We start from the raw sequence: 27,500 nt of genomic DNA, 5'->3' as shown, positions 1-27,500 counted from the left end.
GGGCCCCAATGGTCTTCTACAACAATTGCATCTTTCGCCGTGGGATATCAAATGCAAAGTGAGTTTTACTATTTTCGTACAACACTGAATTCTGTATGGGTTTAACAAACATTGAAGGAATAGAACGCCTTGAATGCATCTGTGGTTACTGAAATCACATCTCAGTTGTCTGGCAATATACATTTATTTTGCGGCGGGTCTAAAACACATGTCACATGTCGCAGGTCAGGTCACAGGTCCGGTCACAGATCAGGTCAGGGTAATAGGAAGCATAATTTTTCTGCCACGGAGATAACGAGATATATAAATAAAATAAATTATGGCAGTACCGGTAGCCATAAGTCCTGTCATAACGAGTATAACCTTCTGGGCACGTGACTAAAAGCCACAAAAATGGCGGATTCAAGCGAAGCCGAGAACAAGGTAGGAAGCAATTTGAACGTGAAATTCATTGTCTGCGTTCTGCTGGAACGGAGACACATTCTGAAGGGCAAAGTAATCAATGGCGTATAGAGCGTTTTCACTCACTTTACTATTTTTATCCGATATGTCACTGTTGCTTAGCAACCCTTACTGTCCGCCATGTTGGTGTTCCATCATTGAAGGTATATATAAGAGCTTTTAGTGATTCATCAATTCAAGAGTGATATATTTTTAGTTTTCTCTCGAAATTCGACAATTGGCTGTTGGATGCGGTATCAAGACTGGGAAAAAGTCTCTAGAAGACAGAAAAGGCAATGAAATACCATCGCGTCCCTCGTGTTCGTCCTCCTACCCTGGGTGCCAGAGGAATTTTTTTTCAAGGTCGGAGAGAACGCTTAGCGATTCCAAATCAACGGTCGAGGACGAAAAAAAATTCCTCTGGTCTCACGACCCCAGAGCTTCATTTCCACGCGAAGAGATAGTTCAGATTTCTCGTCAAACCAGTTTTGGCCGCCAAGTTGAGACTGCTTCCCACGGGACGCAATGAAACACATCATTTACACAAACATTCCTGAAAATTGCGATTACAGCGATGGCTATTCATTTTAACAGCTTTAATAATTCTGGAGCAATTTAAACGATGTTGTATTGACTTTAGGTGCGTAAGCTTGATTTATTTGATGAAATTTCTTTTCCCTCAGAGCGAAACTTTATTGTTGAACGTGTTTAAAACGGGCCGAAGTCACGCAACGCTGCTTGTCGTAACAGCTGTGTTGAGAACCGGTTTTTCGATTTGTCCAATCAGAAACTCCCTCGAAAGTAATGTCCAATCAGGGAACTAGGACAAATTCTGTCCCAATTTGATGACAGTGAAATGAGGTTCTGGGGTCGTGCGACCAGAGGCATTTTTTTTTTCGTCCTCGACCGTTGATTTGGAATTGCTGAGCGACCTTAGTGCAACTTGCCTTGTAAACAACCTTCGACCTTTGGGAACGATTCAAGCGATCTTTGTAGGCAAAGAAATATTTGATTCGCCGAGTAACTTTGACATTAGCGATAGAATAAAACTTATTTACACAAGATTTAAGGCGTTTAGAGATCTGGTTACTCTCTGAACCTAAATAAGGTAACAAAATGATAAAATCTTTCTTTAAGATAGTACACGACGGTAGACTAGGACGGTTAGATGAGTGTCATGTCACGCAAAATCTCCGTGACATTTGACCGTCGTACTTCTAGGACGGTATGTTTTCGCCGGGTTTCTCGTCGTGGAATCTACGGTGAAAACGGTAGGAATTCGTCCATACTTATTCGCACTATTTTAGTCTTTTCCTTTATTATGCATTGAAAACTGATCACCCAATGTGTTAAATGTGCATTTGGTTGTGTTTGTCTTGATTTATCCATCGCTGAAATGAAAAAATCTAGCGAAAATTCTGAGTTCATTCAAAGACTCGACATCACTCGGCCACATCGCGACTCAAACCAAAATTTGCTTGTTCTCAATGTAGCGTTATTCCATAATCCACCATGACACAGGAGGAAAGCAGAAAAGAAAGGTAAAAGAGATAATTGTAGCCGCATTTTTTGTTTATGAACCAATTCCCCTTAGCGGATTTACACTCGCTAGAATCCAAGGAATCTAAACAAAATGGTTCAAATTCCCAGTAAGGATAAAGAGGATTCACTGATTCGTATTCATGGTATAAAATAAGAAATTCCTCCTCGCTAATTGAACCTTCTGCAAAAGAAATTACAAGAGAATTTCTCGCCTCTTCAAAAGACATGTTTATTCCACCGTCCTACGGTCGTGTTGGCCGAATCTTAAGTTAAAAATTTTCGCGCCTTTCTACCGTACTCGTTCAAAGTCTCCGGTATACGCATCCAACCGTCCCAGCCTACCGTTGTCCACTATCTTAAAGTCCCTAAAATCTTTCTTTGGGACGGTAGAGATAGGGACGATGGGCTTGCTTGAATCAATCGCAATCAACCAAGAGCATGAAGCAGCGATTGCTCACAGCAATCGACCTTCCGTTTGGTTTAGATATCATGTCAATTGTAGGAACCCAATGTCCACTACGAGAAAGCGGCAACAAGATAAACTCGATATACGCTAAGCTGTAAACTCTCTTTATTACACGAACAACGATTCACTGAAATAAAAAATGAATAAATTCCGCTGAATAAAGCAATTGCAAAATGAAGACCAAATGACAAAGGGCTAAGTCAAGATCGATCGATACTTACAAGTTTTTCGAGTCTTGTTCCGCTAATAACGAATAAAATATTGGGCAAGATTTCCGCACAGGTCCCTACTCATTATGCATGCGCTCCTTTGTTTTAAGAAAGCAATAGCGATAACATTGTTCTTTCTTCTTAGAGGTTTTTTCCATATGGACTGTAAGAGCTTAGCGTGTTTTCTTTATTGCTGTTCTGTTTGTGTCAAATTAGTTTGTTTCTCCGCCTCATAAGCTTTTTCGTAGCCTGCTGGTTAGCGTGTCTTGTTTCCGTTCTCTTTTTTTTTTAAGTTTTCGCACAATCGTTTCTTTCGCTCGCCATTTACACCTTTAGTTTTCTCGTTTTGCATAATTTAGTTTCTTCGTATATAAACCTATGTTTTTTTCCATTTTGGCTCTCTTCTTTTCTCGGTAATTGAAGTCGTGTTACGTGCAGTTAGCTGTTAGGCAGTCCAAGTTCGCTTCAAGCAGTTTAAGTTATCCTTGGTAAAGTTTATGGTCCTAACAATGTAAGTATCATCGTTTTCGGTTAGTTCATTCTGTTGTCTTTTATCGTTTTCCTGTTGCTTTACGTAGCTAATTGTATTTGCTGTAACTTTTTATTTTTCAGTTTCAATCCACGTTGTTTGTACTATCTTTGTAAATAAATATCAACCTCGTTCCCAGGGTCTACTCCGCTTTCAAGATGGCGACATTGGCGACATCTCGAAAACGGAGTAGACCGTGGGAACGAGGTTGAATAAAAATTAGTTTGACATGGATTACGTGGTGTTGGAAAGACGTGACTAGATAGTTTTGGTGCTTTTGGCAGTTACATGGACTTTGAAAAAACCGGTCGAACTTCTGACTGAAATACGGAAAATCGAACATTTTCCCGGCAATTTCGGCACTTTTCCTGCAATTTTACCCGTTTTTCAATTTTAGAATAAGCGAAAGAAGTAGAGTTTCAAGCAATGGTTGTAATAGGGTTCAGATTCTCAAACATAACAAACAGACCAAATAAAAGTACTGTCATAGAAAATTTAATGGCTGCCTGCTCTTTTTATCGTGAAATTGTTCTTTCTGTCTGCTTGCGAATTCGCCGAGACACTGCAAAGTGTATGTTTTCTTCCTTTTCTGTATTCAGGATCACGAACTGTGCATTTAGTGGGCTTTTGCGATTTATCGCTCTTTGTAGAGATCGGCAATATGCTCAATGATACTTTCAAGTAAATAACTTTGGTAGAGATCCATGGATGCTCCCGTACGAAGCATACTTTGTTTCACTCCCCAACATGTCTCTTCAATGCCTTGCTGTGGGCTGTTTGTCTGGGTCGACGACCGTTTAGGCGATGGTAGGGCATGGAGCTCCCGGTGTTGTGGTGAGGCCTCATTTCATTCATTCATGTGCTGGGTGAGATCGCTAATGGACTGATAGCGGCTGCCAGTGGCGCCTATATATGCTGATGTCCGATCTCACCCATAGATCCCTTGCTTGTAAAGCGCATTTGAATATGTTAATAGAAGATGCGCTATATAAATAATTACCATTATTTTACCATTATGGTTAACTGTGAGATGATATTAGCCCTTGTCTTGTCGGCAATTTTAAACTTCCCGGCAACAGGTAGCTAGGGCTAATATTTTTACAAGGAAAGTTTACTGTCAGAAAATTATGTGTTCTGGCGGATTGAAGGTTATACATTGCAGTTTTTTCTTGAGCATCGCATCCCGATGCACTTTGTCTTTGCCAACTGACTGCGTTTTCACACGGGTTTTGGACACGGAAGACGAAAGTAAATTGCTTTCTTTGCACCAATCTATGCACCGCTCGGGATAGGCTATAAAGCAGGGACAATTTCCAAATGTTGAAATCTCCCTCTGCTGACGCTTTTACTTTGGTAGCCATCTTGATTATTACGAAGACACAAGTTTGCTTCAAAAGAAGGAACACATGTAACGATTTTAATTGCAATGAACTCGTGCATTAAAGTTTCTCATGAAAGATGCACCAATCAGACTGTAAGCGTGGTACACTCCTCCACGCAGTGAACTTGTAATAAGTGTGCCACACGCACGGGGCATGAAGGAAAAGCAAGTCACAGTTCACCGCAATACTGGAAAACCTAAAACTATCACAGGGACTAACCTTAAGCCTAAACAGTGCCTTTAGTCGTAATTAGGGTTACGGTTAGCATTATTAAAGGGATAGGTTGTTTCAAGAATAGTAAAACAGGGATCTCTGAACGGTAATCTACGAGTGTAAGTTCGATTGTAGGTGCTCGGCACGGTACGTGTATATAATTACGTATCATTGTTATGTAAATAGTCAGCCAGAATTCAAAATAAATATCATTTTCAAGGTGTGAATTAGCAACTTGACCCGTTAGCTCAGTGGTCAAGGACAGGAACAAGTAATCCAGAGGTTTAAAGTGGGTCGGAGTTCAAGTTCAAACTGCGAGTGTTATATTATGACATAAAGTGGTAAAAAAAGCCGAGCGGGATCTGGAAAAAAGGACAAGACGAAGGGATAGAAAGAGGAAAGCTGGGACGAAAACGAGTAACGGTGTGGGCGATGTGGAGAAAGAAGAGAGAGAGAGAGAGAGAGAGAGAGAGAGAGAGAGAGAGAGAGAGAGAGAGAGAGAGAGAGAGAGAGAGAGAGAAATGAGATCCATTTTCATTCATCCCGTAAGTACAAATTAGCCATGTATATATTCGATTCTCTTGGGTATACGTATTGTTCTACAAAACAATAGCATGCATAATGAGTAGGGACCTGTACGGAAATCATTCCAAATATTGTCTGACTATCACAGCGAAGAACAAAGTCCTAAACTCAAAACCGACCATGTGCTCTCAAAACCTGAAAAAATTTTCTTGTTGCAACCGCGAAAAATGATCCATCGGAGACGTCATAAATGACTCACCGAAATGTATTGAATTAAGTCTTAGTCACTGCATCGATGACACCTTTGCCTTGTTTGGCGATGTCGTTTCTGCATCCAAATTTCTACAACACCTCAACACTTGCCTCAACGATATAAAATTCACCATCGAATTTGAGGAGAACGGCGAGATTCCTTTTTTAGATGTTCTCGTCAAACGTTGCCCTCATAACGCCTTCAGCACTTACATCTATCGGAAAAAAATACTGACTCGTCTCTACACCAAATGGAACTCATTCACTCCTCGCAATCTCAGTCATCCGCACTCTCACTTATCGTTGCTTCCGAATTTGCTCTACTCCTTCGTTACTTCAATCTGCTCTCAAGGATTTACGAAACTCCTTCTTCAAAATGGATTCCCTCAAAGAATAATCACATTTAATATTAACGATGTTCTAAAGAAAAACAGAAGCAAACCCAACATCCCCATCTCTACCGTCCCAAAGAAAGATTTTATCATTTTGTTACCTTATTTAGGTTCAGAGAGTAACCAGATCTCTAAATGTCTTAAATCTTGAGTAAATAAGTTTTATTCCATCGTTATTAAATCTCAAAGTCACCTCACCTCACCTATCCTCTTCGCGCTCTGTTGCGCATAAGGCCGCAAAAAAAAAAAAAAAAATCTCAAAGTAGCTCAAAGTTATTTTTCTTAACACTCGGCGAATCAAATATTTCTTTGCCTACAAAGATCGCTTGAATCGTTCTCAAAGGTCGAAGGTTGTTTACAAAACAAGTTGTTGGGACTGCGATGACTTCTACATCGGCAAAACGAAGCGCCGACTGCAGAATAGAAAAATGGGTACCTATAAGGTACATGTGGCTCGCACAAAGAGGGTCCCCAATAGGGTTCTTCAATCCCGCTATCCCGACCAAAAGTTTCCCTTAATCCCGAAATCCGGAACGTTTTTATTGGGCAATCCCGGTCCTGGTCATGACGCCAAAACATGATGACCAAACGTTGTCGTCAATGGCTGTGGCCGCACTAGGGTACTTAACCGAGTTATATCCAATTAGTTAATTTATATAAACCGGTTTTAAAAAGTTATGAATGCGGCCGCGTCTCTTCGATGTTAAGCGGATTATGCAAATTAACGCAAAAACGATACATTTTCTTAACCGGGCTAGATATTTTTAAACCACCTCACCGGGTACTTTAAGGCGGGTTGACGTCGACAATCCACCAACTTCTTCAAACCAGGGTACACCCAAACTTGCGCACGATTTAGACGGCGGTGAATAAGGTTCCCTCTTGTACGCAAAATCAGCAGCATGTTACTCAAAGTAGCAATAGAAACCTGCGTAAACTGCATCAGATGAAACAAGGACCGCCCGAGCTGAAAACGCCTTGTAATTAGCGTGTGAAGAAGATATGTAGAGCAAATGATAAAATGATCTCTTATGTCCGGCATTGTTCATGTTATTACGTCATACCAGTTGCGTTAAACCTTTCAAGTTCTGCAAGTCCGGTCACTATCAAAAATTAACACTGCTTCTTTTCTTTTAACCCGGTTAAGTTCAGGGAATTATTTAACCGAGTAATTTAAAGTTTAACCTGGTTGACTCCCTAAGTGCGGCCGCAGCCAATTACAACTACAGTTGATTTAGAATACATAACAATTATTCCATGATCCCCAGTTGGATATGAAGTGATAAAATAACCAACGAGCGCGTAGCGCGAGTTGGTTATAATCACTTAATATCCATCAAGGACGAATGGAATAATTGTTTTAGTAAATTCTCAAACAGGGTTTTGCCGCCGATTTTTATTTCCACAATTTTACAAAGCGTCCGGAAAGAGCATCTTAACGCACTATTTTTCATATGACGTAAAACTTCGACTATTGGCTCATAGTCGGAGATTTTTAGCCAATCAAAAAGCTAGAAATGTAATAGTCGGAGCTGAAAATTTACTAAGCCCTGTTAGTCTTTTCTACCAACCTTCATGATCCAATTGACCTTAATTGTAGCATTCGCAATCACAGTTTTGAAACCGAAATGATGCGTGATTGTCCATTATTAGTAGTAATTGAATCTGTTCATATGTTCTTTGTGCTAATGTATGCGATCATTAACAAGAATACTTCTCTTCCAAACCTTCCTAATTAGCATAAAAACACTTCCCGTTAAGCTAAAAACGGCAAACTGCGAAAAGCAGGCGTTACAAACGGCGAGGAAAATGGTCACGTGGTCAACACTACCTACAAACCCGTGGAACAGACATGGGGTACAAAAATGGCAGTCACCTTTGCCACATATCTTCATGGCTGAGGTTAAAACAAACATTTAAAACCAAAGCGCACTAAAACCGTTCGTTGGGAAACGATACGTAAACGACACATTTTCCCTCCTTAAACAGAGAAGAGATAATGCAGGTCATTGAACAAGCAAACACACACCACCCCACAATTAAATTAACAGCTGAAATTTCAGATGCAGAAACGACATTTCTGGATACAAAGATTTACGAAGGCGAAAGGTTCAAGAGAAATTCAGTGCGGCACGCACTTCAAACCTACTGAAACATTTCAATGAACGCACGTCTCCTCGTGGCACGCACCGGGAGTCAAAAAAGGCTTTATCAAAGGCTCTGAGACTTCTCAGAACAAACTCTTCTAAAAAACACTTGAAAAGCTCATCTAGAATTTTAAATCACGCCTACGTGAAAGAGGTTATCCCGAGAATCTTGCTCAAAGGATCCTCTCAGAAGTGCAATTTAAAAACAGGAAACTGGCACTCCTTCAAAAACCACAAGAGAGCAAACGAATCTTGCCTTTCATTACCACCCGGAAACCCAATACCACCCATCAGTGACGTACTTAAAACAAATCCCTATGAAAGACTGTCATTTAATAGAGCTACAACCATTGCTCAAAGAAATCTACAAAAACCGGCCCCTTATATGTTACAAAAGAGGGCGGTCAATCAAGGATATACTCGTGATAGCCAAATTACAAAACTGAAAGGCTAAAAAACCCGCTAGGGAGTCGTGAAAGTTCACAGGCGCCCCAAGGTCAGTGCGAGGGAAAGCCAACAAATTAAAATATAAGGATTTGCATGGGAATCCCGATAAAAGACTTGAGAAGATAATTATACCAAAAAAAATCTCAATTAAACAGCCTAACTTTATTGCCATTGTGCGTCCCTTCCTCCCTGTGTGGATCTTTTTAGATTCGACGCGATTTGAGCCGTTTTCAATTTCTCGATTGTCAACGGTATAATAAAATCCAAAGGTTGCCCAGTAAATTCTCAAGAGCGGTTGAACTTTGTAACCGGCTTTGTAACCCTGCCCGCATTAACAAACTGAGCCCCAACTGGGGTCCTACACCGTAGTCTGTCACCGACACATTTTTTTGAATGTGTTTTTGAAGTTTGTCAACACGAAGGAGGCGCGACTGCGGTTGAACAAGCGAGACAATGCAGTCATGCCGGGACCCAGGGGGGATAAAATATGTGTCGTTACAAAGTTCAACCGTCCAACATTGTTAAGAAATCCACCTGCCGAAAATGTTTTGGGTCCCGATCGAGTAGACAAACTACCGCCTGATGTCGCTCGCAGGGCTGCTATTACTTTGTTGTTGGGTTGAAATAAAAGTTTAATCTCTGTCAATTGATTCCGATGAGGAATTGTAACCGTGGGAACATTTTATCCAGGAATATTTGACTCAATTTGGTGGGCTCTTGAGAATTTAGTGTGCAGCCTTAAGATTTTAATATACCACTGACAACCGAGAAATTGAAAACGGCTCAAATGGCGTCGAATCTGGAAAACAAACACACAAGGAAGCCACCCACAGCGGCAGAAAGGTTAAGCTTTTTAACTGAGAATTTTTTTGTATAATTGTCTTCTCAAGTCTTTTATCGGGATTCTCTTACAAATGCTTACATTTTTGTTGGCTTTCCCTCACAACCGATAATATCATGTACGTCGCGAACAGCGATGTTGGTGTAGTCCTACATTTTCGAAAACCAGAGTGTATAATTCTAGCTTATTCGCTACAGCATATGTTTATTTTAAAATTTTCGCTGTCAGAAATCCCGGATCTCGGGGCTTCAAAGTGATGATTTCCCGGATCCCGCTTTGTAATAACGCTAAATCCCGCGTCCCGTCCATAATGCAATCCCGAATACCTTCACCATATTTCTTTAGAATCCCGAATCCCAGGCTCCAAAAAGGCCAAATCCTGGATCCCGACAATCCTATTTGGTGCCTAGCTTTGCATTCTTTTTGTATTTATGTTAATTTAGACCAGCTTTCCTTATTCTTTTGAAATTAAAAGAAAAGAAAATTTTGTTTGCCCGCCATTATGAAAGAGGTCTACGATTTATGGTTGACGCTTGAAAGAACTCTTCTTGAGCGTTAACTCGGTGCTACGCCTGAAAAACGTTAAGAAATATGACGACGGCATCACGTTTTTCCCGCCAAAATGACGCTGGTTTGCGCGCGTTCACTGTTGTTCTATGAGAAAATTTCGTACTCGTAGTCGTTCTCGCCCTAGAATCTAAAGCTCTCTACTGTTTTCACCGGGTACACTTCCGAGTTCTTGCTGGAAAAATTGAAAGAGACTGCTAGTAGACTTTCTGGCTTCAGGGCAAGCTGTATGCAAAAGTTCACTCATCCCCTTTTGAGGCGTAAGAGACAATAGGGCCGTTTATACCAGAAAAAATAAGCCACGACTTACTCTGGCTGCGGCGTACATAATACGCGGAAGGAACTATTTATACGAGTATAACCTCCCAGGCCAGGATAAGCCGCGGCTTGAGAAAGCCGTGAACGTAGATTTTGTACCACTTATACTGGGTGGTTTGCGTCTTATGTAAGCCGCGGCCAGAGTAAGCCGCGGCTTATTTTCTCTCGTATAAACGGCCCTAATGTACATAGCACATGCATAAACATCAAGGACAAATTGGATATCCATGTTAGCCCTCCAAGCACTAAGCCAAGCAACATTATAATTGTTGACTCTTAATGCTATTAAAAAAAAAAACAGTTGGAGAATTGAGGCTTGATCTAATATCTAGTAAGTATGCTTCTTCTGATAGATTCAAATTGACAAGCAGTTGGCCAAATGTGACGTCTTCTCCTTCTTTCATATCCTTTAATTGCTTTTTTTATGGTTTTGCAAGTTTCTTTGTGCTCATTCAATTCATTGTCCTACTTGATCTACATTTAAAGGACATAAAATTGTTGTAGCCTTCATAGGTGACTGCGGATAATTAAATCGACATTCTGCCTTGGACTTCTTTTTAATAGTGTGAGAGTGTCTATGTCGCCCAAGAAATCTGTGGCAGTTAACATAACATAATATCAGTAACACCAACAAGTATTTCTACTTCATCTTCACTCCGGTCATTGTACTCATCAAATGATTCTTTCTGACCAGTAGCCTTTACTAAATTAAATTCAGTATGATAATGCCTTGTGCAGAATCTTTATGCTGATCTTTATCACATTGATCAGATAAAGCATTTACAGTATTTAATGTGCAATTTTAATAAGTAGTTCCTTCTTGACTGTATAAGGGTACTACTAGTTAAAAGCCATTGTGCAGTCTGCAAAATCCTACTTGGCCGTACATTCAGTGACAGTGCCGAGCTTTTATTTTGTAATCTCCTCTTTAAGTTAACTTTGATCGTTCCGCTTATGATTTAAGGACCATAAGGACCATAATTTAAGGACCATGTTTAAGGACCATAAGCCTCAATAAGGCTGGAAATTGTGGACAGACCTTAGTAGCGTTCGCTAGATTAGATTGTAAAGCGCATTTGAATATGATAATAGAAAATGAGCTAAATAAATTCATTACCATTACCATTATCATTAGATGCTACAAGTGTAAAAGAGCGACTGCAAGTATTCATACATTCCAGTGGAATGCAGCAATCCTAGATAACATGATATGACCATTTACCAAGATACATTTAACAAATCCTTAGAACTTTTCAGTGGTATCAGAGCACACAATCCCGGTCTAAATTTTCAAGTTCTTAGTAAAGACAATTCATTTCTTGCAACTGAGCAACAAGTTTAAGCTCCAGCAATCGCGGTCTGCACTGGTGCTATTTCACAGGCTTCGTTGTAACTCCCACACTTCCAGCCACTCCTCCCTTTGGGATTCAAGCAGATGAAACAAAATTCTTTTCCGCATCGACAGGTCATGTGCTTACAGGCCTTCACGTGCTCAATCAGCATACCGCATGAGATGCATGCACGGAGGGAGGGGCATCCTGCCACTCCAACAATTACCTTCTTGGAGCAGTCACGTAAAATCTTCAGACGTTTGTCTTCTCCAGCACAATCTACGTTTCCTACAAAATGAAGGGTACAGAAATGTCTGGTTTAGACAATATATGAACAAAGAGAAGTTGGATGTTTTTGGAAAGAAAACTAACCAACAAACGAAAACGAGAGAGAGAAAACTGGAAAGGGAGAGGAAAAGTTGTCATGGAGCAGGAAAGTGGCAAGATACCAAAAACAAACCCGAGTGGGATAAGTGTCATAATGGTGACAGCATTCCTCTGGAATCGAAAATTGGGCCGATTGCAACGAACCTGGTCATCATTTAAAGGTGCCAAGCCTTGCGGTTTAAGACACTTTCCTCGCCAGCTGGCTCAGTTGTTGAGGATTACTTGTTCGCATTCACAGAAACTTGGATTTGAATCAAAATAGAGGATAACTTTAACACATTATCTCATGAAGTATGAGTGAAGTTATATTGTCCTGACTTTCCCAATCCTTCTTATTCCTGCCTACAAAAGACAGTTTCACAGCCTAAACTATGCCTACCACACTTTGTTGTGCTGGATATGTCGACCCACCCATGCAAACAGTGCCAGCAGAACTGAAAATCTTTATGTAGTTTCCTTTGACAAAAAGAGCAAGTCAATCGCACATCTTTTTTGTTGATTCGCTCCACGAAAGATTTACAGTTGGGACATTCTTGAATACCCATGGCCTTGAACAGATGGTTCTTGGAGATCTTCGTCTCAAACTCCTTTTTCTCTGCATTTGTCAAAACAGCCAAGCGTCGAACAACTATATAGTCCCATTCTTTCCCACAGTAAACCGAGGGAGTATCCTGGCTGATGTAAGGACAAAGAAATCGCGATCTACCTGCATCAAGGAGGCTACGACAGTAAATGGTCAGAGATTCTGGAGCTTTGAAAACAATAAAAAATAAAGTAAATGTACATCGTGCTTCTATTGCAGACTTCGCAAACATTTCTAACTCTGGTTCCCAAAAATATTCATCGCTTGAGCTTGAAGAAGCATTTAGCATCGTTAACATGGGTAACTGAAGCATGATTACAAGATGCATAGTTAGCTTTGCTAATGTTTCTCGATCAGAATAGCTCGGAATTATCTATTGTTTTGAACCAATGATTTATCGACAAAACTAAAGTCACGTCCCCCCCCCCCCATTTTTTCTTATGCATGAAATTTCTCCGTCTCTTCAATGTGCTTTCACTAAAACTGTAAGGAAATTTAAAACAAAAAAGTTTCGTTTTCCCCCTCTAAAAGTGAAACTGATGTATGCCAGATCATTCAATCAAAAGCCAACACAAGAAAAAATTACAATACAGAAAATAATTACAAACTCTTGCAAGCTTAACTCCCATGATTGACCAAGACAGAATATCTAAAAATTATTTCTTTGTAGTTTGTTGGCAGGCTCTAAATGTGAGCCTGCTCAAAAGGTTATATCCTACTCTCCTTATCCTGATCTTAAACCCCTGAAAATCAAGTTCGCTAAACACTGTACTTTTGGGTCGCTTCTGAGAAATTAATATTTGCGAATAAATTCTCTCTCTTTTTTTGTAAATAATGTGCCTCCAAATATGTGTGTTTGTTTACAAAGTTACTTTGTAAGAAGTGCAAGTAGAAAAATGTGTGTAATAAATATTTATTGTATCGAAAGAGTGATGTAAGTACCGTATCCATAAGTACTGCTACCCAAATTCTTCAAACTAAGAATTGCATGGCAGACAGTAAGGAGGAGAATTACTAATGACATCTAGGAAGTGAAAGGGTTAATTAATCTTCAAATAACTTACTAATAGCATGCCCGCAAGGCATCTTGGCTCTTTTGTTTTCTGGATCATCGTCCCATGTGAGCATATCTGGGGCATCGCTAAGTTCCACATCATCATCTAGCACTTTCCCAGACCCGCCATGCAAACGTAAAACAAGAAACAATGTGGACCCTTTTTCTATTCCGTATGTTGACAGGCGTGTCTGCTTATTGCTTTCATCTGTGATCCTGATTTCCTTTCCACTAAATATCAAGCGTTGTTCATCAACTGGTATACCATTCTTTTCTTTCAACAACGCATATAATCTTGCAATCGTGGCATCCTATAAAAAAAAAACCAAAATGCCTTGTGAGTGTATATCTTGAGCTGCATGACTTACTAAAAATACTGATATCATTTCAACTACAATGAAAATAGCAAAAGGAAATGATAATAACAATATAATAACACTGATAACATCAATAATAATACTGAAAATGACAATGATGAGAATGATAATAGATAATAGTAACGATAATTAAAATGCTTGTTATGATGATAATGGTAGGGGAATGGTGATGGTAATGCTAATGATATGACAATGACTCGTAAATTCTCTACATAATGTATAAATAAAAATACATAAAACTTCACCATTCCAACCAACATATCATCTTTTTGTTCATGTTCCTCTCGAGCAGAGTGAAGCAGACTGTAGGATGGCAAATGAAACCATAGCCTGCACTTCGGCGGGTCTAAAACACAGGTCACATTCCACAGGTCACCCGTTGCAAATCATTGTTTTACCTTTTTGAAAGTGACCCAAAACCCTCAATTTGGCTAAAACTTGGCCTAAAAACCAACCTTAGGCTTAGGGTTAGCCAAATTGAGGGTGGTTAGGGCTACTTTCCAAAAGGTAAAACAATAACCTGCAACGAGTGACCTGTAGAATGTGACCTGTGTTTTAGACTCGCCGCCTGCACTCGCATAACAATAATAATAATAATAATAATAATAATAATAATAATAATAATAATAATAATAATAATAATAATAATCAAATCAAATTAACCAATCAAAAAAAGCAGAATTTCCCAAGAGGGACAAAGTTATAAATCTGCGCTTTTTGATTGGTTAATTTGATTTGATGAAATTCTAATGATGGATGAGTTCTGTCTGCATCATCTGGCGATAACAAAAACCTGAAAATCAAGCAGGGTTAGGGTTAGGGTTTGACTGTATGTCTGCTGTTAGGTTAAGTGTGAGCCTCCGGTTAGACAAACGCGAGCCTTAAAAAATAAGTATCTTGTTAGGTTTGTCCTGTCAACCAAACATAAGCCAAAAATGACACAAAATATACTTTTTGGTCACGAGAAATAATTCTCTAACCTAGCAACTGACCAAACAAGAACCGTATTTTGGCGGTGTGTCGTCACAGTCATTGGATTTCCCAGTGCGAAGGACTGCATGTGCATATCTTGAATTCTGGGACTTTTAAAGGACACAAACCCGATCTTCTTTTTGAAAGCTTACGGCCCAATGATTCCTCTTATGCAGTACTTAGCGATCGCAAAGACGAGAATAAGGCTAGCCCAATAATTTTACCACTATTAGCGCCAACTGTACATCATAATACTCGTCTCGATATAACAATGTTGGTTGTGCTGCTTACGAGCCAGAAGGCCCATCAGGCCGGCGCTTATCTCCGGTTTCCCTCGCATGAAGGACTAGGTCGCATGAAGCGACTAGGAGTATTTCTACTCCCCCTGGATGGGATGGTAGTCCATCGTAGGGTTACTCCCAGCATTTCGCCAGTACCCATTTATGTATACACCTGGGTGGAGAAAGGCACAGTGAGAGTTAAGTGTCTTGCCCAAGAACACAACACAATGTCCCTGGCCAGGACCCGAACCCGGACCACTCGATCCGGAGTCGAGCGAACTAACCATGAGGCCACCGCGCCTCCCACAATGTAACAATGTAAATGCCCTTTATTTCCTTCAATGACAGCATTTCAAAATTCACAAATCTGAAAGATCAGCTTAAAATTCAAAACGAGGCCATCCTGTCCATTTGCGCCGGCGCCTTTTTGCTTCGCTCAACATGGCAGCAACAAGTGAAGATTCTTCGGCAGCTGATATCCAGGTAATCGAGAAGAATCCTGAGTCATCTCAAGGTAAATCTATGATTTCTGAGAGAGATACATTGTAATACAGTAGAGGTTATTTCACAAGCGATTCAGAGCCAATTAGTGGCGATGCTGCCTAATATGATTCACGAAACACTAGCAAAGAAAAACCTCGAGGGCACCGCAGCGAGCCCACAAACTTTGAACACCAGTTCAAACTCTCTTTCTCTGTTTGGTCTTTCCCGGGTCAACACAAGGCTCAAATGCTTCTTTATCTGTCCGGTCAGCCGCCAGGTCAACACAAGGCTAAAATAAGGGTCATGTTGAAAACAGTGACCCACCCTCGAAGAAAGCAAGGTTGTCAAGTGCAAACAAGGATTTCAGTGATCATATTACAATTCCCGCTGGGCGTTGGGACGCGTCCGAGGAACTGTCTAGTTTTCTAGACGTTTTGTTTGCAGATAAGCCACTATCTGTGTACGACCGGAAACAAACTACAAAAGAGTTTCCTCGTCCCAATGTGGAGTCAGTATTTACTCCGACGACTATTTAGGCTCCCTTGTTACTGGAGCGAAAGGAGTTGATAAAGAAGCAAAGAAACACCAAGACCAGCTCTTGGATATTGTTGGCCCATTAAGCATGGCCTTTGAACACATCTCCTCGTGGCAGGAAATCGAGGATGATTCAGGTTCCATTACTTTACCACACAAGATGTAGATGGCCTGTATACATGTTTGTCCAAGGCCCTCACTTTACTGGGGTCTGCGAATGCCCAGTATAAAGTTCAAAGAAGAAAACACGTGTTGGATAAGCTGAACCCTCAAATGAGCTCCTTAGCTTCTGAGCCATTCCCAGATGCAGGAAAAAACCTGTTTGGTCCATCCTTTGAAGAAAAGGTGAAGTAAAGGAATGAAACAGTGAAGATCCTTTCTAAGGCGGCCCCCAGGAAGTCAAAGACGCAGTTTTTTGGGAGAGGGACCTCCTCCCAATTCAGGCCAGGGCGAGGGGGTCAGTTTCCTGGAAGATGGTCAAATCACCAACCAGGCTTCCCAACCAGATGGAGAAGCTCATATTACACTGAGAGGCCGGGGCCAGAGCAGGGGGAAATTCCCGGCTGCTCAACCAGGTCAGAACTCTGTTCCACCCCAAAGTTTCCAGTAGTAGTCGCAAGCCAGTCAAATACAAGTATGTTACCAGTAAAAGAGAACTTAACCTTCCAATAGTTAAGTTGTTTTGAGCAGTTTAGGCCTTTCTTCGGTAGAGGCCAACCACCTGCCCGTAGCAGGTCGATTACAATTCTTTGTAGAAAACTGGCCAGTAGTTACAAACGACCCTTGGGTACTTTCAGCTATTTCAGGGTACCATATCCCCTTTACAATCACACCACAACAGGATTTTCTTCCCTCTCACCAAGTGTCTGCAGAGGACGAACTTTTGATAGACAAAGAATGAAGAGAGCTAATTCAAACACAGGTAGTCCATCTGGTTTCAGAACACGATTACAACACAGGATTCGTTAGCAACCTGTTTGTGATCCCCAAAAAGGGAGGCGGACAAAGACCAGTCTTCAACCTCCGCCAGTTAAATCAATTTATAAAATACGACCATTTCAAAATGGAGGGCATACATATGCTCAGAGACCTACTAAAACCAAACGATTTCATGGCGAAGATCGACTTGAAGGACGTCTACTTTACAGTTCCAATTTGGAAAGGCCATCAAAATATCCTCAGGTTTCTTCGGAAGGGTACTCAGTGGGAGTTTGCATGCCTCCCATTTGGAATAGTAAGTGCCCCCAGGGTCTTTACCAAGATTATAAAACCGGTGATTGGCCTGTTGAGGAGGCAGGGAATTCGTCTAATCATTTATTTGGACGATTTTTTACTGATGGCTACCAAAGAAACTCTGTCGTATCATGTCACCTTGACGGTCACACTTCTAGAAATGTTAGGATTTGTAGTGAATTACCAAAAATCCCAACTAAACCCTATACAGTCAATAGAGTTTCTAGGTTTCCGTATAAATTCAATTACGCTAAAAATCAACCTTCCATTGGACAAAGTAAAAGGTATCAGAAAAGAGTGTCAGAAAGTTCTGGAAAACCCAGACATCACGATACGAGAGCTCGCTCGGCTCCTAGGGAAACTAAGTGCTTCGATCCAGGCAGTATTCCCAGCACCCCTTCATTATCGTCACATCCAAGCAGTCAAAAAGCGCAGTCTAGCTCTTCATGGGTTCTACGAGTCCCAAGTATGCTGGACTGCGGAAGCACTCGAAGAACTAACATGGTGGAGAGACCATCTTTCTGCTTGGAAAGGGAGAGCAATTTTACAGAGCCCTCCTCAATTGACAATCGAGACAGATGCTTCCACAATGGGATGGGGAGCATGCTGTGGAAATTTTCAGCCCAGAGGCCTTTGGTCTCAGTCAGAAAGGTTATTACACATAAACTGTCTAGAACTTCTAGCAGCCGGGTTTGCCCTGAAATCATTCCTAAGAAACAAGTGCAATATCCATGTAAAACTAATGATGGACAATACAACAGCAATAAGTTATATAAACAAAATGGGTGGGCCCACATCGGTGGTCCTGTCAAGCCTAACCTTCGACCTATGGCAATGGTGTCTAGAACGGTCCATAACAGTCGAAGCACCCCACTTGTCCGGACGATTAAACATTGTGGCCGATTTCGAATCCCGGGCTCGTCCAGATACCAGCGACTGGCAACTGGAGCCGTCCATCTTTCAGGGGATCAGCAACAATTAGGGCCCCTTCACAATAGGTCTTTTTGCAAGCAGACTGACAGCACAACTACCCAGGTTTGTGAGGTGGAAGCCAGATCCAGAGGCAGAAGCAGTGGATGCCTTTCCTCTGGATTGGAGCCAGCTCAGGGGATATGCATTCCCTCCCTTTGCCCTAATAGGGCGGTGTCTGAGGCAAGTTCTGCGGCAGTCAGTCTCTCAGTTGACAATTGTGGCTCCAGTATGGGAAACTCAACCGTGGTACCCGTTGTTATTAGAAATGTCGGTAGACAATCCCATGTTACTCCCATCTTTCCCAGGACTGCTGAGACAAGGGAACGATCTAAATCCTCTTGTCCACCTTCAACTAGCCGCATGGCTAGTCTCAGGAGTCGATATGAAGGTTCAACACTTTCACAGCCCGCTCAAAGACTGCTTCTGGCTGCATGGAGAACAAGAAGAGAAAAAACGGATTCTTCAGCATGGAGAAAGTGCACTTGTTGGTGTTGTGAACGACAAGTCAATCCTCTTTCAGCGTCTTTAGATTCAGTGTTAAACTTCCTGGCCAGTCAATTTGAGGCAGGCCTGGAGTATCGTACTTTGAATGTCTATCGCTCAGCTCTGTCTGCAACACACCGTCAAATTGAGGGTTTGCAATGTTGGAGAGCATCCCCTTGTAGTTCAGCTATTAAAAGGGATTTTCAATTCCCGTCCACCAGCACCGAGATAGACATATACATGGGATGTTAGCTCAGTTACGAGTTATTTGGAAAGTTTGGGTCCTAATGAGCAACTCTCATTAAAGCAACTTAGCAGAAAGCTGGCATTTTTGCTCGCTATTACTTCTGCAGAGAGGGGCTCAGAATCAGTAGCCCATTATTTACGGTTCAAACATTTTCACCCTGAAGGTGTTTCTTTCAATCTCCCAGAACTTACTAAAACGGTTCGGGTTGGAAAACCTTTGACGTCCTTCTTTCATTCTAGTTTCCCAGAAACTAAGTTGCTTTGTCCATATTCATGTCTCAGAGAGTATGAAATGCGAACACGGGCTTTTAGGCCAGAATCAGTTTCTGAACCAAACAAGTTATTTCTCTCGGTTAATAACCCATATAAGCCTGTGAGTTCTGCTACCCTTTCTCATTGGGTTAAGAATTGTCTGTTGGAAGCTGGTATTGACAGTCAAGTGTTCAAGGCTCACTCCACGCGTGGAGCAGCTACCTCTGCAGCACTAAGAGCAGGCATCTCTATTCCAGAAATAGTCCTTCTAGCTGACTGGACCAAGGAGACCACTTTCAAAAAGTTTTATTACCGTCCGGTTTGGAACGCTCGTGTTGGTCGCTCTGTTTTATCTAGCGCTGTAGTTCAGCAAGGATCTTGAAGCTTTGAACATACATTGTTATATCGAGATGAGTATTATGATGTACAATTGAAGATTATGCAAAGGCTGCTTGCAGCCTGCAGTATATATATAATTGTACAAATAATAGGAGGCGAGATACACTGAACAACGTAATTTCCCTCCCACTACTTTCCCATTTATGTATATTAATGTTTATGTTCTAATTTCTTTTCAGATTGTTAGCCACCAGTTGTTATGCTCCACAAAAAGGCGAGGTTGCTAAAGGGCGCCGGCGCATATGGGCAGGGTGGCCTCGTTTTGAATTTTAAGCTGATCTTTCAGACTTGTGAGTTTTGAAAATGTTGTCATTGAAGGAAATAAAGGGCATTTACATTGTTATATCTCACCTCCTATTATTCGTACGATTATAATTACACTGCAGGCTGCAAGCAGCCTTTGCATAATCTTCTTTAATTTTCTGGAACATCGCCGATTTGTGGGTGTGTGAAAAAGGAAGACATCGAAAATAAACACTGACGTGGGATCAGTCACCGCAGAGCAAACGCTTGTTTATAAATATACCTGATATTTGAGCCAAGTCTGTAACAGAATCATTACTAACCTTGCCGCATGTATGAAGAATGTCTGGGAAATAATTTAACGATACTAGTGGATATAGTACTAATTTCCAGAAGGATGAGAATTGTCACAAGCTAATACTTCATATGCAAAATTTCCCCCTCGAAATCCTTGGCGCTAAAATTTTAGATGACCGCTGAACAACTCAAAATAACAGGACATTTGCATGATGACGCCATATGACAACAAGTACCAGAATCCTTCAGGTTTCGATTGTCTCATGTTAATTAGAGCTATTGTTATTTTTACCCCACTGGGAATACAAAATTTAAATATGAAAAGAAAAACAAACTGAATTGTGACGTGGTAGTTGTAGTCAAGAAGAAATGACGCGATCGCGAAAATTGCCTATTGAACTGCTCGCTAAAATGCGAGACGAAAGCTTTGGCAGATTTTACTGACGATAAATAGTCTGACATGAGTAGTTTTGCGTAGTTGCGCCCTTTTAAGTCTTTTAAGAATACCATTGAGACAAAAGGAAATATATTTTGCCCGGATGACAAATAAGGTTCCCCGAACATTTGACCTGATCATCTTATTCAGTTCAGTCACAGTGCGTGAAAAAAAGTCTTTATATCGGAGTAACGGCCACAATCAATGGTTTGAATTTCGAAATCCCTTGTAAAGATCATGACCTGTCCACCAGGTTCAATAACATCAGATTAAAGAGGTGCAACTTGAGTTAGATCAGGATTACTTATGTTTCTGCTCGCATTCTGTAGCCAGGCTCTGACGGTCTGTCGCTCAGTTAGGTGAAAACTAATAGTCGTTCAGTTAAACAAATGTGTCTTTGAAATTCAACCAAAGAGGTGGTTGAACAACTAGATATACAATGATTATGGATATCTCCATGTCACGTCATCACTGATTTTCTTGCGCAACACTACCGTTACATGACCACATGATTACTGATTGGTAACTGATTGGTTCTACAATTTTTGGTGGTTTTAAGTTAAAATCGAGATTATTCGTTAAACAGTAGAAGAGAGTGCAGACAAGAAGAAAAGGCAATTTAAAAGAAAGTTTAATTGCTCCAGTCAATCCAGTGTGACGTTGAGAGCTCGTGGATCAGACTGCATTGCGCGCACTGATTCGAAAAGCACATCAAAAGGGCCACTTAAGGGCACTATTTCTTTTTAAGAAACTACTACCATAACATCAGTGTTAACTTTTCAACCGAAGAACTGGCAAACTCATGATTGACAAGCGTTGGAGGTTGTAAAGAAGGGAAAAGATAATCAAAGCCACAAATCTCTACTAGATCCAGAGAAAGTTGCACTTTGCAAAGGTAAGCAAAGTAATTTTAACACGATTATTCGGAGAATCAGTGCGACTATATGTCCTCCAAATCTCATTGAAAACAGGTTTCATTCCCCGAGCACGGCCCCATTAAGTTAAGTCTTATGATCTGAGTTGCAGATCTACAATGAGTTGTACAAAGATCAAGATATCCAAGCTATCTTGGATCACAATTGCGAATTTATATCCACCCGAAAAATGTTCTCGGTTCCCATTTTAATTTTCCCTTCGTAAAAAACCGTTCAAAAATCTGTTTGGAAAATACGCACGAACCTAACCTTTGACAGAATTAGAATGAAAGGGAATGAAAGCTAACAAGGAAAATCCATAACCTGACTGTTTTGGTGTGAGAGTTGACCAAAAACATATCGACAGTACTAGTACCTTACGAAACAGATTTATCCACTGCGCAATACCGTGACAGTACTCACTTGCAGTGTATTAGCAAACAAAGTACTAAATTTGATCCAATGAATCTACCAAATTTTCAATAGTTAAAATCATAGGACTAAAATGGTAAATAATAAGTAATAATCTGCCCTTATCTCTCCATTTTGATAGCATTTTATCTTGAATTGGAGAAACAGGGCCAAGCCAGGAAACTTTGCCAACTGAAGCACAATTAAACGACACATTTACTCAGCAAGTGATTTACGAAGAGTGAAACTTCAATGCGCGATTAAATTGTCATCTCCTTTCACTTTGAGCTCAGTAAGCTCATGAAAATTCATCTAGAAGCATGAAGAAAAATAATATTAATGGCGATTTAGCTATTATACTATTTCCGTACTGATGTTTGCATATTGACTTGAATGGATTTTACTGAAGAGGGTTTTTTAAAGGATCTTTAGTTGGTTCCAATTGATGGAGGCAAATTTATTTCTGAATTGTGTTTAACAATAACGCTTGATATCCGATACCATGGTAAAGCCATGGAGAAATTCATGTAGTTTTCTATTACTCAGAGATTGTAGTCCAGAAACTTGTAACGTGCAATAAAAAGTCAATGATCGACAGTTCGTTAGATGATGTGTATTTCTCTAGCTTTTTTATATCTTGCTTACCCAATTGGGTGTTCCTTTAGTTTGCATTTAATGTCTTAAATATCCAGCAACAAGTTAAGTTTTACATTGTCCCCTTCCGTAAAAGGTGAGCAAAGGATTTAACATATACAAGTATGTGCAGTTGTGGATTCACGTCAGTCTGAGCCATGTGTGAGAGGACTCCGAGTGCCTCACAAGTCGAGAAGCTGCCAGGGCGCTGTCCGCTACTCGTTGAATTTGCATATTTTGTTCACACTAAAGCAACAACAGAAGAGAAGTAGAGTGTCCGTGAATCACGACCACGTCAAGTACTCTTGATAAGGAGTGAAGTCCAAGTCGCGACATTTTCGGCCAAAACAGCTCCGACGCTTAGCTGCAATTCAAGGCATCCAAGGGTAAGTGATACCTGTCACAACTCTGAATGCTTTACAGATAGGTTTATGTTCTGCAATCAAGCCATTGTGCACTACGCAATCTAGTCTGGGCCTCCGGAAAGGAGAGGGAAGCCGAGAGCGTGGCCGAGAGCGTGCATCCTTTGGGGTCACGCCATAAAAAAGAAGAATTCCGACTTGACGTGATGCCCAAATGTGATGACAGACATTTAACACGCTGAAAAGGAGGGTGCGTGTTTTTTCCCTATCGCGAATGACGGGTTTCAACATGAGCTCAGCAACGAGCCTTAATTTTTTTTCACTTTTTTTTTCACTTTTTTTTGGTTTTCCAAATTGAGACGAGTACAAGCAGCATAACATAAGTGTAACAAAAACATTACAAGAGCCTGAAAAGTACCTTTTTTTAACGCTCACGCGACGTTTATGTAAGGCTCGTGTCATGCTTAATTGTAACGCTGATAGTGTTTATAGTGTCGTGTGAGGCTGCTGTTAGCCTTTAAAATTCAGGCCTGATTAAGGCTCCTGTCAGGCCTAAAGTTTTCGTACAATCGATCTGGACGAACTATACAGTTTAGTGCGTCTTCGAAGACGCACTAAACTGGATAGTTCGTCCAGACGGATTATGCGTCTTGTGCCCGTCTTTATACTAGACGAATTTAACGGACGCAGAAAAAATGTTTGCCCAAGTTCGTCCCAGACGAAACTTATGCGTCTCTAGTATAAACGAGATGCTGGACGAGAACATACACTGGGTTGCCTGTGGTACGTGTTAAAGAAAATCAGAAGGCACTGAATTGTGTGGTATTGAAATACAGCATTCCAGTCTCTGAAGAATAACAAATAAAACTGAGAAGCGAGAAACTTAGGCTTCTGGGCTGACATGTTGATAATTTTCAAGTTCCCTCACAATTTCTTTGCACCACAAGTGTGCGCTCTGAGCATCTGACAGCTTTGTAATACTAAAATTCACTGAAGTTATCCCTGTTCAGCGGGGTTAGTGTCAGGATGGGAGACCAAGACAATAAACCCCTCATTAAACAGAAACATCTGACCGAAAATACTATTAACGCTAACAAATGTGAACTCAGCAAGGTACAGATTTTGTTAGCTTGCTTTATGCAAAACAAATATTGATGCAAAAGCAAATAACTATTGATACACAGTTTTTAGAAAGAGCAGAAGGAAGTTTCCGGGACGGTCGATCGAGAATAAAATATTTACGACATGAAAACAACATTATTTTTGAACCTTGAATATAGAATATAAAAAGTTACGATCAGCGACAAACATTTTGGGAGATTTTTGCTACGTTCAAATAAATCGCAAAATCAAAAGTGACATGGCCGGAATTCAGCGGGCGCCGTGATTAAGTTACCGCGGCATGTTTACTCGCCAAACAGTGAAGCATCTGTGTCAAATGATGGCAAGATACCGGGTTTTTGTAAGTTTCTTTTTCTGTCAAGTGTTATAAAGTTTGACAATGAAATGAGCGAAGTCAAAACAAAGATCGCAATCGCCCAACTCTTGTTTATGCGTTCGACGTTATTTATCACCAGGTAATTTCATCATTTTGGAAATGGCAGCTACTTTATTATTCATCTGCGTCACAATTTTTCACTGATTTTGGGGCTCATTTTGTTGAAACTCAAGCACGCTTCCAACAGGCCTGTGAACCCTTCCTGCTTACAGAGCAATACTAAAGAGCTTCTCCCATATTACATTTCAACCTTAAGCTCGGAAATTCAATACACAACATGATATTATAATTCACAAAGGCAGAAAATACCACAGAATCCTTTTCCAGCGAAAAATTTATTGAAACAAACAACATATTTGCTCTTAGAGGCGAAAACCTCTTCCTATTTCATTGCGTGCGTGAAGGCAAGAAACTCAATCGTGTTAAATTACCATGTACTTCAGGTAAATACAGCTCACTTTGATTTCGGCTCGACGGGCGATAGATTGTTGTCGAAGTCCATTACTCGTCGCTTTTAAGATTCCACCGCCTGTATATCCAATTGACTTGCCATTATTGCGCTTTATGAGGATACATTTTGTTCAAAGATCCACTAAAACGCCATTCGCGTTACATGACATTCGACGCCATTGCCGGTTAAGTTAATCGTTCTACTGTGTCCACCAGAGAAATCTACGCATTTCCCACTACCCTCTCGATCCTAAGAAAATACGCGCAGAAGGCTCTATGCACAAACCCACCACTTAGCAGGGGAATGACAGGCAAGACTTTTACCGACACGGAAAAAAATAAAAATACGACGAAATAAACGCAGATTCCTACTGAGTTTGCCATACTGGCAACCCAGTAAAAAACGACGAAATAAACGCAGATTCCTACTGGGTTTGCCATACTGGCAACCCAGTAATTAAACAAACAAGCTAAACGCAGACCCCAACTGGGTTTGCCATACTGGCAACCTAGTAAAAAGGGCCAATATTACGATGTGTTGAATAAAACAAAGAGATATTTGAATTAAAGGTGTACCTCTTGAATGTTAATGGTGGTTGTTCCTCCTTGTAAACCGTTTACAAATACTTGTATGATATTCGGCCCCATTCTGACGTGGAGGAGGTTGCAGGAGGAAATAATTTCCGCTGAAGTACACAAAATTTCCTTCGGCAACTTAACCCCGGCAAATTGAGCCACAGGCAATCTTTGATCGAACCTTTCTAGGCTAACTCATTGTGGATTGAAACCAAAGCCGTCCACTTTACGACCGAACTTATGAGGCATGTGAAACTGAGACTAGTGACGTCATTTCACGGGAAAAGTCCCTGAATAATTATTCAAATCGTGACTGAATATTTTCTGGGAAAGGATGTTGATATTTGAAGGGTAAAACGCTGCTTCTGTTCGCGTACACGACCCATATCTTGGTTCTGGGAACAATTCCAAATTCTTTTACAAAGAGGTTGTTTAATCATTGCTTTTTGCATGTTTTTGGTAATATTTTCAACGGCTTTAGTGTTTGAAAAGACAACAACATTATTCGGGGAAAAACCGGAACTCAACCACCAGAACAAAGAAACAGTTATCATTATTCCTTTTATGGTAATGACCTTTGTGCTAAGCCTACCACAACGGAGGTTTGTTTGTCTCCGATCAGGGGGAAAACACCGCTTGTAAAGTTGGAGTTGACGTTGTTAAGGGCAAATGCTATCTAAGACAAATTGTTCATTTTACGAGTTGTTGTCAGATCAAGCTAAAACGGCTGTAAGTGAATTGAATGTGGAGTACTCTTTCCTGACAAAATACGCTAAAAATCATACAAGGTTACGCAAGAATATAGCAGTGAGAGTACTGACTCCCCCCCCCCCCTTCCCCCCGGTGACTCATATCAAGCGAAAAGCCCTCGAAAACGAAACAGAATGTCCCTTCAGATATATGAGAAGGTAATTTCCCACCAACATCGAACCATTGATGTTCCACGGTGTTTTGTAGCGATAAATTAAAGCGAGACTTCGACGCACAACAATGGCCCTAAGAAGAGATTTCGTTTCAAGGTAAGAAGTTCACTCCATCTAGTATTTAGTCCCTTAAGTTAAAGAGGTTGATTTGAAAATTTCAGTTAAAATGGAATTAGAGTGATTTCACTGCTCCAACATGAATATACGTGCATATACGGAGCAAACAAGATCGGTTTTCACTTCTCATGTTTGAGGCACGGCAGAATAACCAGAATGCACTGAACAATCTGACAGTAAGAATCGCGTGACTTTCCAGACATTCCCCTTGATCGACAGAAGAAAGAAAGTGTCATGGAGGGGGAGGGAAGGGTAGGTGTAAGTTTCGTAAGACGTTCTTCATGAAAGTTCTCCACTTCTCACGGCCAGCGGCATTTACCAACCCAAGAAGCTCTGCCTTGTGTCTCAGCGAAGTAATAGGACACCGGACACATCATCCGTTTGAGTTGACGAACGTTCCTGTTGTATTCTGTGCTTAACAATAAATCACAACCGCATTCAAGCTGAAAACATCACTAATAGCACTCTCCCGCTCTCCCGGATATCCCGTATGTCCATCACGTGATCAAACACAACCCAAACGCTGAGTTCGAATCAATCAGTCGAAATCAGTCTCAGCGCAAAAAACATTGTCCTTGAGATTCAAGGCACGTTTGAGATTATACTACTTTTTTTTCTTTGAAACGGCAACGTAGTTTAATCTCCAAGAGCAGATAATAATCACTGTTCACTGTTGCTCCCATTCCCCATAGCGATCGGGGGGGGGTGGGAAGCGGGGAGGGGGTGTTTCGTTGCTGTCTTCTGTCCATGTCTTGATGATCCACCGGTGGCTATTCTTCATG

The 27,500-nt window shown here is 40.9% G+C and overlaps 2 protein-coding genes across 2 annotated transcripts in view; one reads left to right on the top strand and one right to left on the bottom strand.

The window, feature by feature from the left end:
• Positions 1-10,908: 10,908 nt before the first annotated feature.
• LOC137969739 (uncharacterized) lies at positions 10,909-25,958 on the bottom strand. The gene is made up of 4 exons (XM_068816089.1): positions 25,679-25,958; positions 13,637-13,937; positions 12,369-12,740; positions 10,909-11,890 (listed from the first exon to the last, which is right to left on the bottom strand). Exons 1-4 carry the CDS (start codon positions 25,748-25,750, stop codon positions 11,610-11,612), a joined length of 1,026 nt encoding a protein of 341 aa, XP_068672190.1. The 5' UTR covers positions 25,751-25,958; the 3' UTR covers positions 10,909-11,609.
• A 595-nt stretch (positions 25,959-26,553) lies between these two features.
• LOC137971052 (uncharacterized) overlaps positions 26,554-27,500 on the top strand; it is a 12,805-nt gene continuing 11,858 nt past the window's right edge. The window contains exon 1 of the mRNA XM_068817771.1: positions 26,554-26,697. Coding sequence (XP_068673872.1) covers positions 26,669-26,697 — 29 coding nt within the window. The 5' untranslated portion in view covers positions 26,554-26,668. The remainder of the gene's footprint in view (positions 26,698-27,500) is intronic.

Source organism: Montipora foliosa, chromosome 9 (assembly GCF_036669935.1).
Source record: "Montipora foliosa isolate CH-2021 chromosome 9, ASM3666993v2, whole genome shotgun sequence".
Classification (NCBI taxonomy): Eukaryota; Metazoa; Cnidaria; class Anthozoa; order Scleractinia; family Acroporidae; genus Montipora; species Montipora foliosa.
Note: the sequence above shows the minus strand (reverse complement) of the source record. Positions and strands in the feature narration are given on the sequence as shown.